The sequence below is a fragment of the Dysidea avara genome, chromosome 3, assembly GCF_963678975.1.
Source record: "Dysidea avara chromosome 3, odDysAvar1.4, whole genome shotgun sequence".
In the NCBI taxonomy this organism is placed as follows: domain Eukaryota; kingdom Metazoa; phylum Porifera; class Demospongiae; order Dictyoceratida; family Dysideidae; genus Dysidea; species Dysidea avara.
In genome coordinates, this window is record NC_089274.1 from 12,389,436 (window position 1) to 12,401,390 (window position 11,955).

General features: G+C 34.5%; 1 protein-coding gene across 1 annotated transcript; it reads left to right on the forward strand.

The window, feature by feature from the left end:
• Positions 1-10,262: 10,262 nt before the first annotated feature.
• Positions 10,263-11,168, forward strand: LOC136251745 (uncharacterized). Its single transcript, XM_066044167.1, has 3 exons — positions 10,263-10,477; positions 10,563-10,787; positions 10,846-11,168. The coding sequence occupies exons 1-3, from the start codon at positions 10,310-10,312 to the stop codon at positions 11,029-11,031; spliced, it is 579 nt and encodes a 192-aa protein (XP_065900239.1). The 5' UTR covers positions 10,263-10,309; the 3' UTR covers positions 11,032-11,168.
• The last annotated feature ends 787 nt before the right edge of the window (positions 11,169-11,955 follow it).

Below are 11,955 nucleotides of genomic sequence, written 5' to 3' on the forward strand. Positions count from 1 at the left end.
GCCAGACCCTGACTTAACTAAGGTAATCACACACGCTCATATAATTTGTATAGATAGATTAATACACTTGGCAACCCACAGTCAGGCTGCTTGATGTGTACTATAACTTCCTGACTAACAGGTGCACTTAACACCTAGCATCTAGCAATGTCCTGGGCTGCTCAAGTAAACCCCAAACTACACATATATTGCTAGTGCATCCCATGTAGTGGGAGAGTGTAATTGTTATATGCACACACACACACACACACACACACACACACACACACACACACACACACACACACACACACACACACACACACACACACACACACACACACACACACACACACACACACACACACACACACACACACACACACACACACACACGCACGCACACATATATCATCATAGAAACAGCACCTTAACGCATTCTATTATGCATAAAAGTAAATCCATATTGCTTACTTAGTATATACAAAGTAACAAAATTCAGAGGAGACTTAAATAAGCAACAGTAATGGTAAGTGATGCATGATACATAGTGTTGCTGAACCCAAACAAGGAGTGCGACAAAGGAGTGGCTGATTCTAAGCACTTGGCTGCTGGCAGATAACACACAATGCCATGATCTGCCCATCCTGGAGGTCTACACAATATATTCGGTATGGCTAGGTATAAGTATACATGCCATTTACACTCTTGTATAGTTAAGATAATATACACATTGCCACAAATACAGTAATATACTTGATTAACATGCATATAAGTAGTGACGCTTTAAAATATATCTCATTTAGTATAAAAATAAGTAGATCCAAATTTATTGTGTGTATGAACAATCACATCACTGGATTAATTTTTCTTTTATTGAGCTTAAAGCTTTTATAGTTTAGTATCACTTTTTTTTCTTTGACTAAGAGTGTACTAACTGTACCACATCAAATCTTATACCAGTTTGGTGAAGAATGTATACAATTCCATTTCATACAGAATATACAGGAAGTATATATGATGTACTCAGAAAACTCATTTGAATGGTTGTTGGTTCTTAAATATATTAGATGTTCAAGTGCTAGCAAAGTTACTGGTTACTGATTGGTCATAATATAAAACAATTATCAGTGTTATAACTCTTGCTGGAACCATGAACCTTTGCACTCCTAAGCTTATAATGTTTTCAGTTATTATATAAAAGTATATATACATGGTTTATAAACAATGAAGGCTATTTCAAGTGCACACCTTACTTAACACTTTTACAAACATGGTGCATTTATTGAATTCAAAGCTGTACACATATATGCACTTAATATAGAAACTTTACTTTCAAGACAAAGCAGAAATGAAATTCAGTGAGTGATGTGTAATTTTCCATAGTAACTAGTTCCCATAGTAACACCCCATATTACCTGCCAATAATAAAAATATCATCCATCATTGAAAGTATAAAGCAGATTATCATAAGGAGTGCATTTACAGTGCAGAAAAATGTGGCACAACGATAATAAATTAGAAATGATTAGTGCTTATGAACCACTAACTATATTGTTTCTTAGATACATGCAAACACCCCTGCCCTATGAACAAGTTCCAGTGAAAAATGCTCATCAATCACTGTTGATCTAGGGTAGGGGTGGGGCATAACAATAATAGGAAGGTACATGAAGGGTTTACTCATCAATCCAGTGTATACAACACTACAATTATGTATCAGTGCTCTTGCTGTCACTCCACCCACTACTGATCTAACACATAAATTATTAGCAGGTGGTTGGATAGTAACATGTATTCCACAGCAAGAGAGCATCACTGACACATGCAGCACAATATACACATTGATGTTTAATTTATTATCAAATGCATATGAAAGAAAAGAAATACATGTCCGAGAGTGTATTTCAATGAAAAGGAATAACTTAATTGTTAAATGTATCCTGCCATCTCTTCATAGATAGCACTAAAACATTTTCCTGCAGTGCATTCTATATAGTAAGATTAAATGAACAACTAACCCAAGAGATTCCTGTAAACCTAACACACTGCGCAATACCTAGGTGATGCTTAAGAAACCAAAAAAACGTAGTATTATTCCCACTAATTCAGTTGTAATTAAATCTTTGTTGCATGCACAGTAACACATGAGCTTTCCTTTTCCATGCAGGTACTCACAGTAACTGTATGGCCACAACACCATTTAAGCATTCTACTATGCACACATCTGAAGTTGATGTCAACAAGTCATACGCAAGAGATTCTCTAACAGGTAGCACGTGCTTTCCCCCTATTAAACAATAGTGTTAATCTTCCATTTTTGGGCTAATCCAGTTTTGTTCTAAAGCTGCATAAATATTTATCCATCAACATGTCTCTATTATCCGTCCTGAATGATAGGACAGATACTACAAGCACCACACACACCTGTGAGGTAAACAAGCTGCAATTGCCTTAGCTTAGTTGTGTATACTTGCAGTTCTACTACTATTATATCATACTTGTAAGATGATATAAGACTGTTCTTTTAAAAGTTACCTCACTTTGCATTTTGTATACATAAATGATGCTGATGTTTAGTGTGTTACATTATTATTATTTTTAGTTATTGTAGGAATTGTAGTTAATGCAGAGAGGATCCTGCGCATAAGGCAGGTACCAGTACAGAACAATATGCACTCAGTGGGTAGTCTATATGGTTTGTACAAGTTATTATGTAATGGATCAGGGTGCATAGCAAAAATTATAGTAATCCACAAAAATAAAAACATTTCATAATTTTAGGTAATGACTGAGTCTAATGTAAAATACGATACTTGCTAGCTCACAATCTAACTGATTGCTATAATTTCTACAAGTTTAGCTAATGTTCTAATTACTGAGAAACTGAACTAAGTAAATTTATGTTATTAGCTATGAATTCCAATAATGCAATATAAGAAAACGACTGGGAATATAGCTGAGGCATAATATTATCTGAGAAAGAATAGACCATAATAAGGTGACATTACCACGAGTATTATTAACAAGCCTCAGTTCCCAAGCAATTGTTGGAAAGTGCATGATTTGTCAAAATTACAAGAAAGGAAAGTAATTCATCTTAGGTAACAAAACAGCACCTACAGAATATTGGGAAATGCAATGTAATGCTACAAAACTATATAGTTTTAAGTAAATGATATGGTAAACCAGGAAGTAATCTTGGTAACATAAGGGAAGTGCAAGATTGGTAGGATATATATAGTTTGTGTCCAACTGCCCACGAATATGGAAAGTTATAATTTATAATAACTGTGTACAGACATTGTGGAAAAAATGAAATGAGACTAATTATGCATGACATTAACTAAGCTGTGACCACCAAATTTTACTGTTCACTATTATAAAGTGAATCTATTTCACCATCATAGTTAATTACTATCCACTAAGGGCTTGTGAGAGGGATATATACTGCAGACAGCGTTGAAACCGGGTCGGGTCATCCGGGTCAGCAGTAGTGACCCGGTTTCAACACTGACTGCAGAGTCTCTTAATGAAAATGCACAGAAGAAATGTATGCCAAGGAGGTGAAACCATGAAGATCCAGAAGTCCTCCTGCTGTCAGACAACCTTCACAATGATCTTGTCAGCAGAGTTTTGTGGACTTGTGTATGAGGAGGCTATTATACTTTCAGTGTCAAAAAGCTGTCTGTAAATCTTCCCCAATTTATAGATATATGTATGTCATATGGCTATCAAAATAAATATTATAGTGTACTTAGATAGATTTTTTTGTATATATAGCTTCCATTCATACACATATGTAGCATGACTTTAGGCTATACTGTATAGCTATGTACATGCACAAGTATGCACAGTAGGTGATAATACATATACATCTATATTCTCTGGATTCTTCAGTATATCAACCATGTTCATAGAAAGCAGATGATAACTATATCCTATATACCATTCTGAGAAGATAATGGGGAATATCATCTGAGATGGAATACATCATACATACAAAAAGTGAATATTAGCAAGTATTTGGAAAGTTATACATAAAATTACAAGAAATGAAAGTAATTCCCTATATAAATAACAACAAGTATCTGCAGATTCTACACCGTATTTTGGAAATTTAATGTAATGACATGTGTATATATACAACATTATATGGCTACATGTACACAGGCAAAAGCATTATCTCGGTAACCACATAATCATAAGCAGCGGCGGCGGAAGTAGTTGATATGAGGGGGGGCTGGGCTGACCCAGACTTATTTCTATAGTTTGGTAAGGTGAGACAAAAAAAAAAAAAAAAAAAAGGTCGCAACTAACTGACAAGAGCTTTCCACCTCACCAGCTACCATTCCTAGCTGATAAACTACATAAAAATCCTTTCATAGCTCGCTACACACTGACTACTTTATTAGAGTGACTGCTCTATTAGAGTATCTCGATCTTTATCACGGTTTTCAGCCCCACTCCAAGAAAGATAATTTCGGTGTGATATCATTCTGAGGGGGGGCTAAGCCCCCCCTCAGCAGACCGAGGGGGGGCTTTAGCCCCCTAGCCCCCCCCCCCCCCCCTTTCCGCCGCCTATGATCATAAGAGAGAAAAACATAAGATAGCTATATAGGATATATATATATATATATGGCTTGTGCCTCTCCATGTATACTTATGTATGAAACTTGTATATCCATCACATGTATGGGTGTAGCTATGGCAATTGTTTCACCTTTAGCTGTCTTCTAGCCCTGCTCACATCCTTTCACTCTATTTAAAGGATAGTATAATGTTGGATACTTACCTTAGGACATGTGAATGGTGTGACTTATTCCTGAATGATATATGTAGGACATATACTACCATACATGCGGTTTGCACCTGTGAGATAACACAGAGTACCATACTACAATTGCCTTAGCTTAGCTATACATGCATTGTTTAATTTACCTTACATTATTTCATACTTGTATAGGATGATATAAGACTGTACTTCTAAATTACCTTATCATGCATTCTGCATATATGCATGAATGTATGATGCTGATGTTTAATGCTTGGTTCCCAATACATTAATTTTCATTATTGTAGGAACTGCAGTATAGAGAGGGTCCTTTTACAAGCCAGATCAGTATAGCAAAAACTAGTGATCCACAAAAATGAAAACATGAGTAGTGAGTCTAATAGATAATGGTCATGCAGTTTACAATTTAATTGCTATAATTCCCACAACCAGAGTAAGTTTAGTTAATGCTTGAATACTGAACAAATATACTAGGTATGTTATTATTGTCTGAGAAAGAATAGACCATGTATACATCAAGGTGACATTACCATGAGTATTATTAACAAGCCTCCGTTCCCAAGCAGTTGTTGGAAAGTGATTCATTAAAATTACAAGAAAGGAGTAATTCCTTAGGTAACAAAAAAAAGCACTTACATGACAATTGGCTATGTAATGCCACATAGCTACGTATGCATATTATATGGCTTCATGTAAATGATATGCTAGTAAAGACATTACGCCAGGAAGTAATCTTGGTAACATAAGGGAAGTACAAGATTGCTAGGATATATGGTTTGTGCCCAACTGCCCATGAATATATGCAGATCTTCTAAAATTTAACAACTGTGTAGCTACATACATGCAGTGCCACAGACATTGACAGACAAAAAATAAATAAATAAAAATGATCGCGCATGACATTGAAGTTATTAGCTAAGCTGTGACCACCAAATTTTACTGTTCACTATTATAGAGGTGCTTGTCCTGAGGAAGCCTCCTATTTCACCATCATGTATAGTTAATTACTAATGTATATACAAATTAACAAATATCAAAATGCATACTGAAGGACTCTGATGATCATTAATTTTCTGTTGCCTTGCAAGGGACAGCAAATCTTCTTAAAATGCTTAAGGTAATGCTACGGTTATGGACAGCAATTGGTAGTAGTTTAGTAAGTAGTATATTTATTTACAGGAGGCTTCCTCAGGACAAGCTTGTGTAGGTTTACTCCAGAGAAATACCAGATGATATACACTTCTTGTAGTTTAAATTATAAATTCAGCCACAAAATGTTATGTAAATTTACATTCCTATGCAAAAATTCCCTCCCAAATATTTTGACTACATGGACAGATATAGTTAAGTAAAATCAGTTGAATTTAATACAAAATGGTCGACAACTACCGAACAATCCTATATACAGTTCCCATTGTATGGTACTGTGTAGCCATAATTACTACAGTAATCTTCAGCTTGTGTCCACTTCTTGATTTGTTGCATAAGAGATGTTAGTAGTGGTTGACCATTATATAAAGTAGGAATTAACATATCTAACAAGTGGAGATCTTGATTTGAAAATTATACACATACATAGAAGTGGTCCACAGTCACCATTTAAATTTATCATATTATATATAATAAAACAAATTCCTACCATTCATGTGATAACGTAACAATATATTGTCCTATACTACCTGATCTTGGATTGTTTATGTATTAAAAATATAGTTTTAGTCATAAGATTCTGACCGCTCCCTGCTTCACAAGCATTCTGTATGTAGCCTCCTTGCAGATATCTACTAATAAAACAATACTAATCTTTGAAAGGAAACTAAAAGATGGTATGTGATGACATATAGTGTTGTAGAGCCCAACTATAGGAGCTCATCCAACAATGGCTAATTCTGAACACTTAGCTGCTGATGAATAATGTTACAAAAATTATCTGCATATCCCGTGTAGGCCTATACATACTACTGAGGTATAAGTAGTTACTGTAAGTGTATACCAATTATACACACATGTGACATGTATAGCTATACAATTACTCATCTAGTCAATATAATATACGTATGTTATACACATTACTACAAATACTGTAATTACATGAGCAACATATATACATATAGAAACAAGCAATGTTTTGAAAATACAAAGCAAACTGCTAGTGCATATCAGAGATCCATAATAATTGTGTACATCAAAATATCAAAACACTGGATTATTACTTCTATAAATGTCATCTTTTTTCCTTAAGTACTTTTGTTCAAGCTTCATTGTGTTCTGAATAATTTACCGCATCAAATTTTCTTGGTGAAAAACTCTGATACCAGTTTAGTAGTCACTATTTTGCTAGAGACCTGCCAAGAAGCGTGTGTAGTGGGGAGTCAGATACATGTCACTAAAACTCTTTTAAATGTAGAAAAAATGTTTGGTAAAGGACATTATGGTTGCATACAGGGTATCTTGATACCATCAAGAGTAAACAATACAAGAAACTGTCTGAATGAAAAGGAAAAATGTACAACCTGCTATCCCTTATTGTGTTTTCCTACATTCTAGTGAGATTATACAAACAACTAATCCAAGTGATTCAGCAAAGAAAGGAAACGTGATGTATCATGTTACGGAAGCCTTAGCAATTAATAGCTTGGAGTAACCTACTTAACTTGCATTACTGGCAGGAAAATAGCTATAATTCTCCCTAATCCATGACCAATTGACCAAATGAGGTTACACCACACAGTTACATGTGCTTTCCACCATATACCATTTAAGGTAATACCCACACATCTGATACAAGAGATCTAGAGTCATTCATCTAACAGGTACACTTGATGACACTGCATGCATGAGAAGATTACACTGTACAAATTAATGTTTTATACCCTGGTGAGCTAAAAGTATATTGTAAATGGTGAAGGTGCCCATTTATGTTGAACATTTTGACAAACAAGGTTCATACCTATGGCTATAATTGAATTTGAAACTTGTATACACTCTTACAAATTTTACCTTTCAAGACAAAGTTTTTGTTTCCTCTGCTAACTGAATTACATAAACCATTCAGTAAGCAATGTCTGTGGCATCTCTCCATATATAATTAGTTCCCATAGTGTAATACCCTAACAATAATACATCACTAAAATAATTATGCATATTTTTATTGAGGAGTGCATTTACAGTTGCGGAAATAATGTGTGGAACATGCATATGGTGAATTATAGAACACAGAAGAGAGTAAAGGACTTCTTTATACTGTTAGACTCACTAACTACAATATTTACATGACTGCAAATACTTACATCAGCAATGTCCCTACTTTGTGAACAAGTTTCAGTGGTGATCAAATGCCCTATATATGTACAAATCTCCACTCACTGCTAAATCTAGGGTAGATGAGGAATATAACGAGAGCTGGCATTATGTACAAGATTTACTTATGTATTTAATCTAATTGAGGATACTATGCTATACATACAATTATGTATTAGTGTCCTTCTTGTCATTCCATCCACTACACATATGAATTAATAGCAGGTGGTGCATGGGGTAGTAACATGTAGGTCTATTCTAAGCAGGATATCTGTAACAAGAAAGTATTATAAACTTGTGCATAAATTCAATGCTGTTAATGCAACAAGCTGTCAAACAATGTGATAAACATATTGATGTTATCACTGATACTGTTAAAATGAAACAAAATAACTGAAATTGTATCTGAATGAACAAGAAAAATGCACCTTGCTATCTTTTCAATATTTTCCTGCATTCTAGTAAGATTATATGAACAACTAAACAAGTGATTTAGCAATGGTTTATCATGTTACTGAAACCTAAGCAATGCTCTGTAAAAGGTTGAAGTAACTACCGGCAGGAACATATTATAATTCTCCCTAATCTGTAACCTAATGAGGTTAGTTATACATATGGTTTCCTTTTACAGGCACTGTATGGCCACCATACCATTTAAGCATTTCACAAAAGGGCATTACATACCCACACATCTGGACAACTAAATTTCTTGAAATGATTGAGGTAATGGTACTATGATAGTATGAACAGCAATAGTGGTATACTTCTTTACCTCAGGACAAAAGGGCATTACATACTCACACCTCTGAGCTAGGTTGATGTCTACAAGTCATACACAAGAGATTCTGGAGCCATTCATCTAACAGGTAACACTTGCTTACCTCCCCATGAAATAATAGTCTTGATCTTTCATTGTTCAGGCTAGTCCAAATTCAGCTACTTTTCTCCCCCAACTACAAATAAATATCATTTCAACATCTTCTGACTATATATATATATATATATGCACTTCTTTGATGTTTCTCTGGACTTTATTGTTTATTTACCATCACTGTAATGTGACACTGCAAGAGAAGATGTGCCCACCTACACAATGTCTACAGTTCATGACTACCTTCATGTTACACGGCTAGCTTTATTTATAGAAATTGGCTTCCTTAGATAAAAGTTACACATATTTTGCAAATATTAGGAGATTTAATCTGTGATTGCCAGGTTTAATTTACATATAATATTCTTTTCACTACTATGTGACCTTTACAGTTTGTTTCTATCTCACTAATTTATATTATTTTCAACTATGTATAGCTATACTGAGTCTACCACTTTCAATTATTTATTTGGCAACAACTAGCTACCCCTTTTAGAAGGAGCTGAACATGGGACTATCTACCATAGAGATAACTCTTTTATTTTGTATTTTGATTTCACAAGCTACAGTTAAAACTTTGTTTGTAATTTAGAATACTGCCATGGCCTTTTTAAACATAAAAGCTAGGTACATTCATCTTCTGAGGGTTTCCAGGTCACATAATGGATTTGAAACACCAGTCAGTAATGTTATCAAGCTTATGTGCCACAACAAATGTTACAAAATGTTTTGTAATTAACATTCAGTGTGGCTACAACTATAATAAATACAACATTAATTTTTATGACCAGTTTATGATGTCCACAACTGAGCTAGACCAACTTTAATAAATTCATGAGTAATGATTACTATGGATGTTGTTGTTACATAGTTTAAAACCTAACATTCTGAGAAGATGGTGCAGAATATCATCTGAGATGGAACACATCCTGACACACAACAAGTGACATTAGCTACCATGAATAATAGCAAAGAGCTGTATGGTATTTGGAAAGGATTCAAAGTAATCCTCAAAGAAGCGTCTGCAGGTTCTATGCAGCAATTGGGAATTTCATGAAAAAGATGCATATACAACATTGTATGGCTGCTTGTACACACATTGTTGAAAAGCATGTACATCAGGAAGTTGATCTTGGCAACCATGAGCATATTCATGAAGGAAGCATCACAAGTATGGCTTGTGCTTATGTATGTATATAGTGCAGCTACAGCAAACAAAATCACCTCTTTATTATATGACTTCTTTATTATATGACGTCTGTATAGTATATAAACAAGTTTATAGAAAGCACATGCAGATAAGCTTGATTTGAAGATTGCAGTCATTGCCAGTATACAGGCTATATAGCTATACAAAGCAAACCATGATTCCTCAATTGTTGGTCACCATTAATGTGATACTCATCTCATTTACACTAAGAAGTGAAGCAACTACTAATAGAACAAACTGTACAGTTGAAGATGACACTGTGAAACAAGGGATCCAAAAATTCTATTGCACTGCTGTTAAAGTCTATGATGAACTTGAAACAGTAAGTATTAATGTACAGTAGCTAGATAGTTGTGTATAATTGCTGTTAGTTGCAGTTATATACTAGACTCTTTACTTCACTATAGACCAAACTAGGCTCAATCAAACCAGTGTTATCAGACAGAGACTTCAACAAACATTCAGTTGGCATAATGTTAGAACAATTTACAGCTACCTGTAAGATCCACACCAGTGTAATGGTGTACAAATATCAACTAGAACAATACATACTAATGAAGGACTCCGATGATCATTTATATAGTATAACTGCTGCTTTGCAAGGGACAGCTAACCTTCTTGAAATGATTGAGGTAATGATACACCTTGTAATAACATGTAGCTGTAATTCAGTGGTATACTTATTTACAGGAAGCTACCTCAGGACAAGCATGTGTAGAGTTTACTACAGAACAATACCAGATGATATACACTTTACTTTATGATGGTCAACCACTACTAACATCTCTTATACAACAAGTCAAAAAGTGGACACAAGCTGAAGATTACTGTAGTAATTATGGCTACCCAGTACCACATAGTGAGAATTGTATATAGGATTGTTCAGTAGTTATCAACTGGTTTGTATTACCTTTTGTATTCTTAAGTCTTACACACCTTTTATACATTGCATAAACTACTTGTCCATCAGTCCATGCAGTCATAACGTTTGCGTGGGAATGTTTCATGGTAACTATAAGCACACAATATGTGAAGTTTTCTGTGAGGCAGCAGAGTGAACAATACAATGTCATGAATAGTGATATAGTAAACTCCTAGTATTATTGCATGATGGGAATTTTGTAGCTGAATTTATTCTGGCAAACATGTAGTTAGTACATTAAAGCAGTACACAAGTGGAGGATCTTATTCAGCATGTACAGGATGCTTGTTAAATTGCTACATGCACACATGCACATGCACACCATAAAATGGTTCTCAGTAACCATAATAATGCAGGATAAGAACTTGGCTACTGACACAGACGTATAATGTCATAATCATTATCTGTCCATCCTGGAGGCTTACACAATGCTCAGTATGTCTGTAAGTATAAGTATATGCCATTTACACTGCATGCTACTTGTATAGTTAATATACACATTTCCACATATACATACTTGATTAACATGCATAAAGCATGAGGCACTTAAAAACATACCTCAAGTATAAAAGTAAGTATAGGTCCAGATTGTGTATATTAATCAACAATCACATCACTGAATTAATTCTTCTTTGATTATTTACAGCTTTGTGTCGTTTTTGTATTCTTTGACCAAGAGTTTAGCTTTATACTGAATTTATCACATAAAATTTTATACCAGTTTGGTGAAGAATGTACAATGCCATTTCATACAGAGTAGACAGGTTATAGGAGTGTACTGTAGCTAATGATTTTTTTTATAGAAAACTGCTTTACACTCATTTGAATGGCTGTTGGTTCTTAATTACATTGTATAGGTATTCAATATAGCTAGCAAA

Bases quoted from the DNA above. Each gene is read 5' to 3' on its own strand.
- LOC136251745 (XM_066044167.1), top strand. From the start codon at position 10,310: ATGATTCCTCAATTGTTGGTCACCATTAATGTGATACTCATCTCATTT. The intron at 10,478-10,562 runs GTAAGTATTAAT...ACTTCACTATAG, and splicing joins TCTATGATGAACTTGAAACA to ACCAAACTAGGCTCAATCAA. The intron at 10,788-10,845 runs GTAATGATACAC...ACTTATTTACAG, and splicing joins ACCTTCTTGAAATGATTGAG to GAAGCTACCTCAGGACAAGC.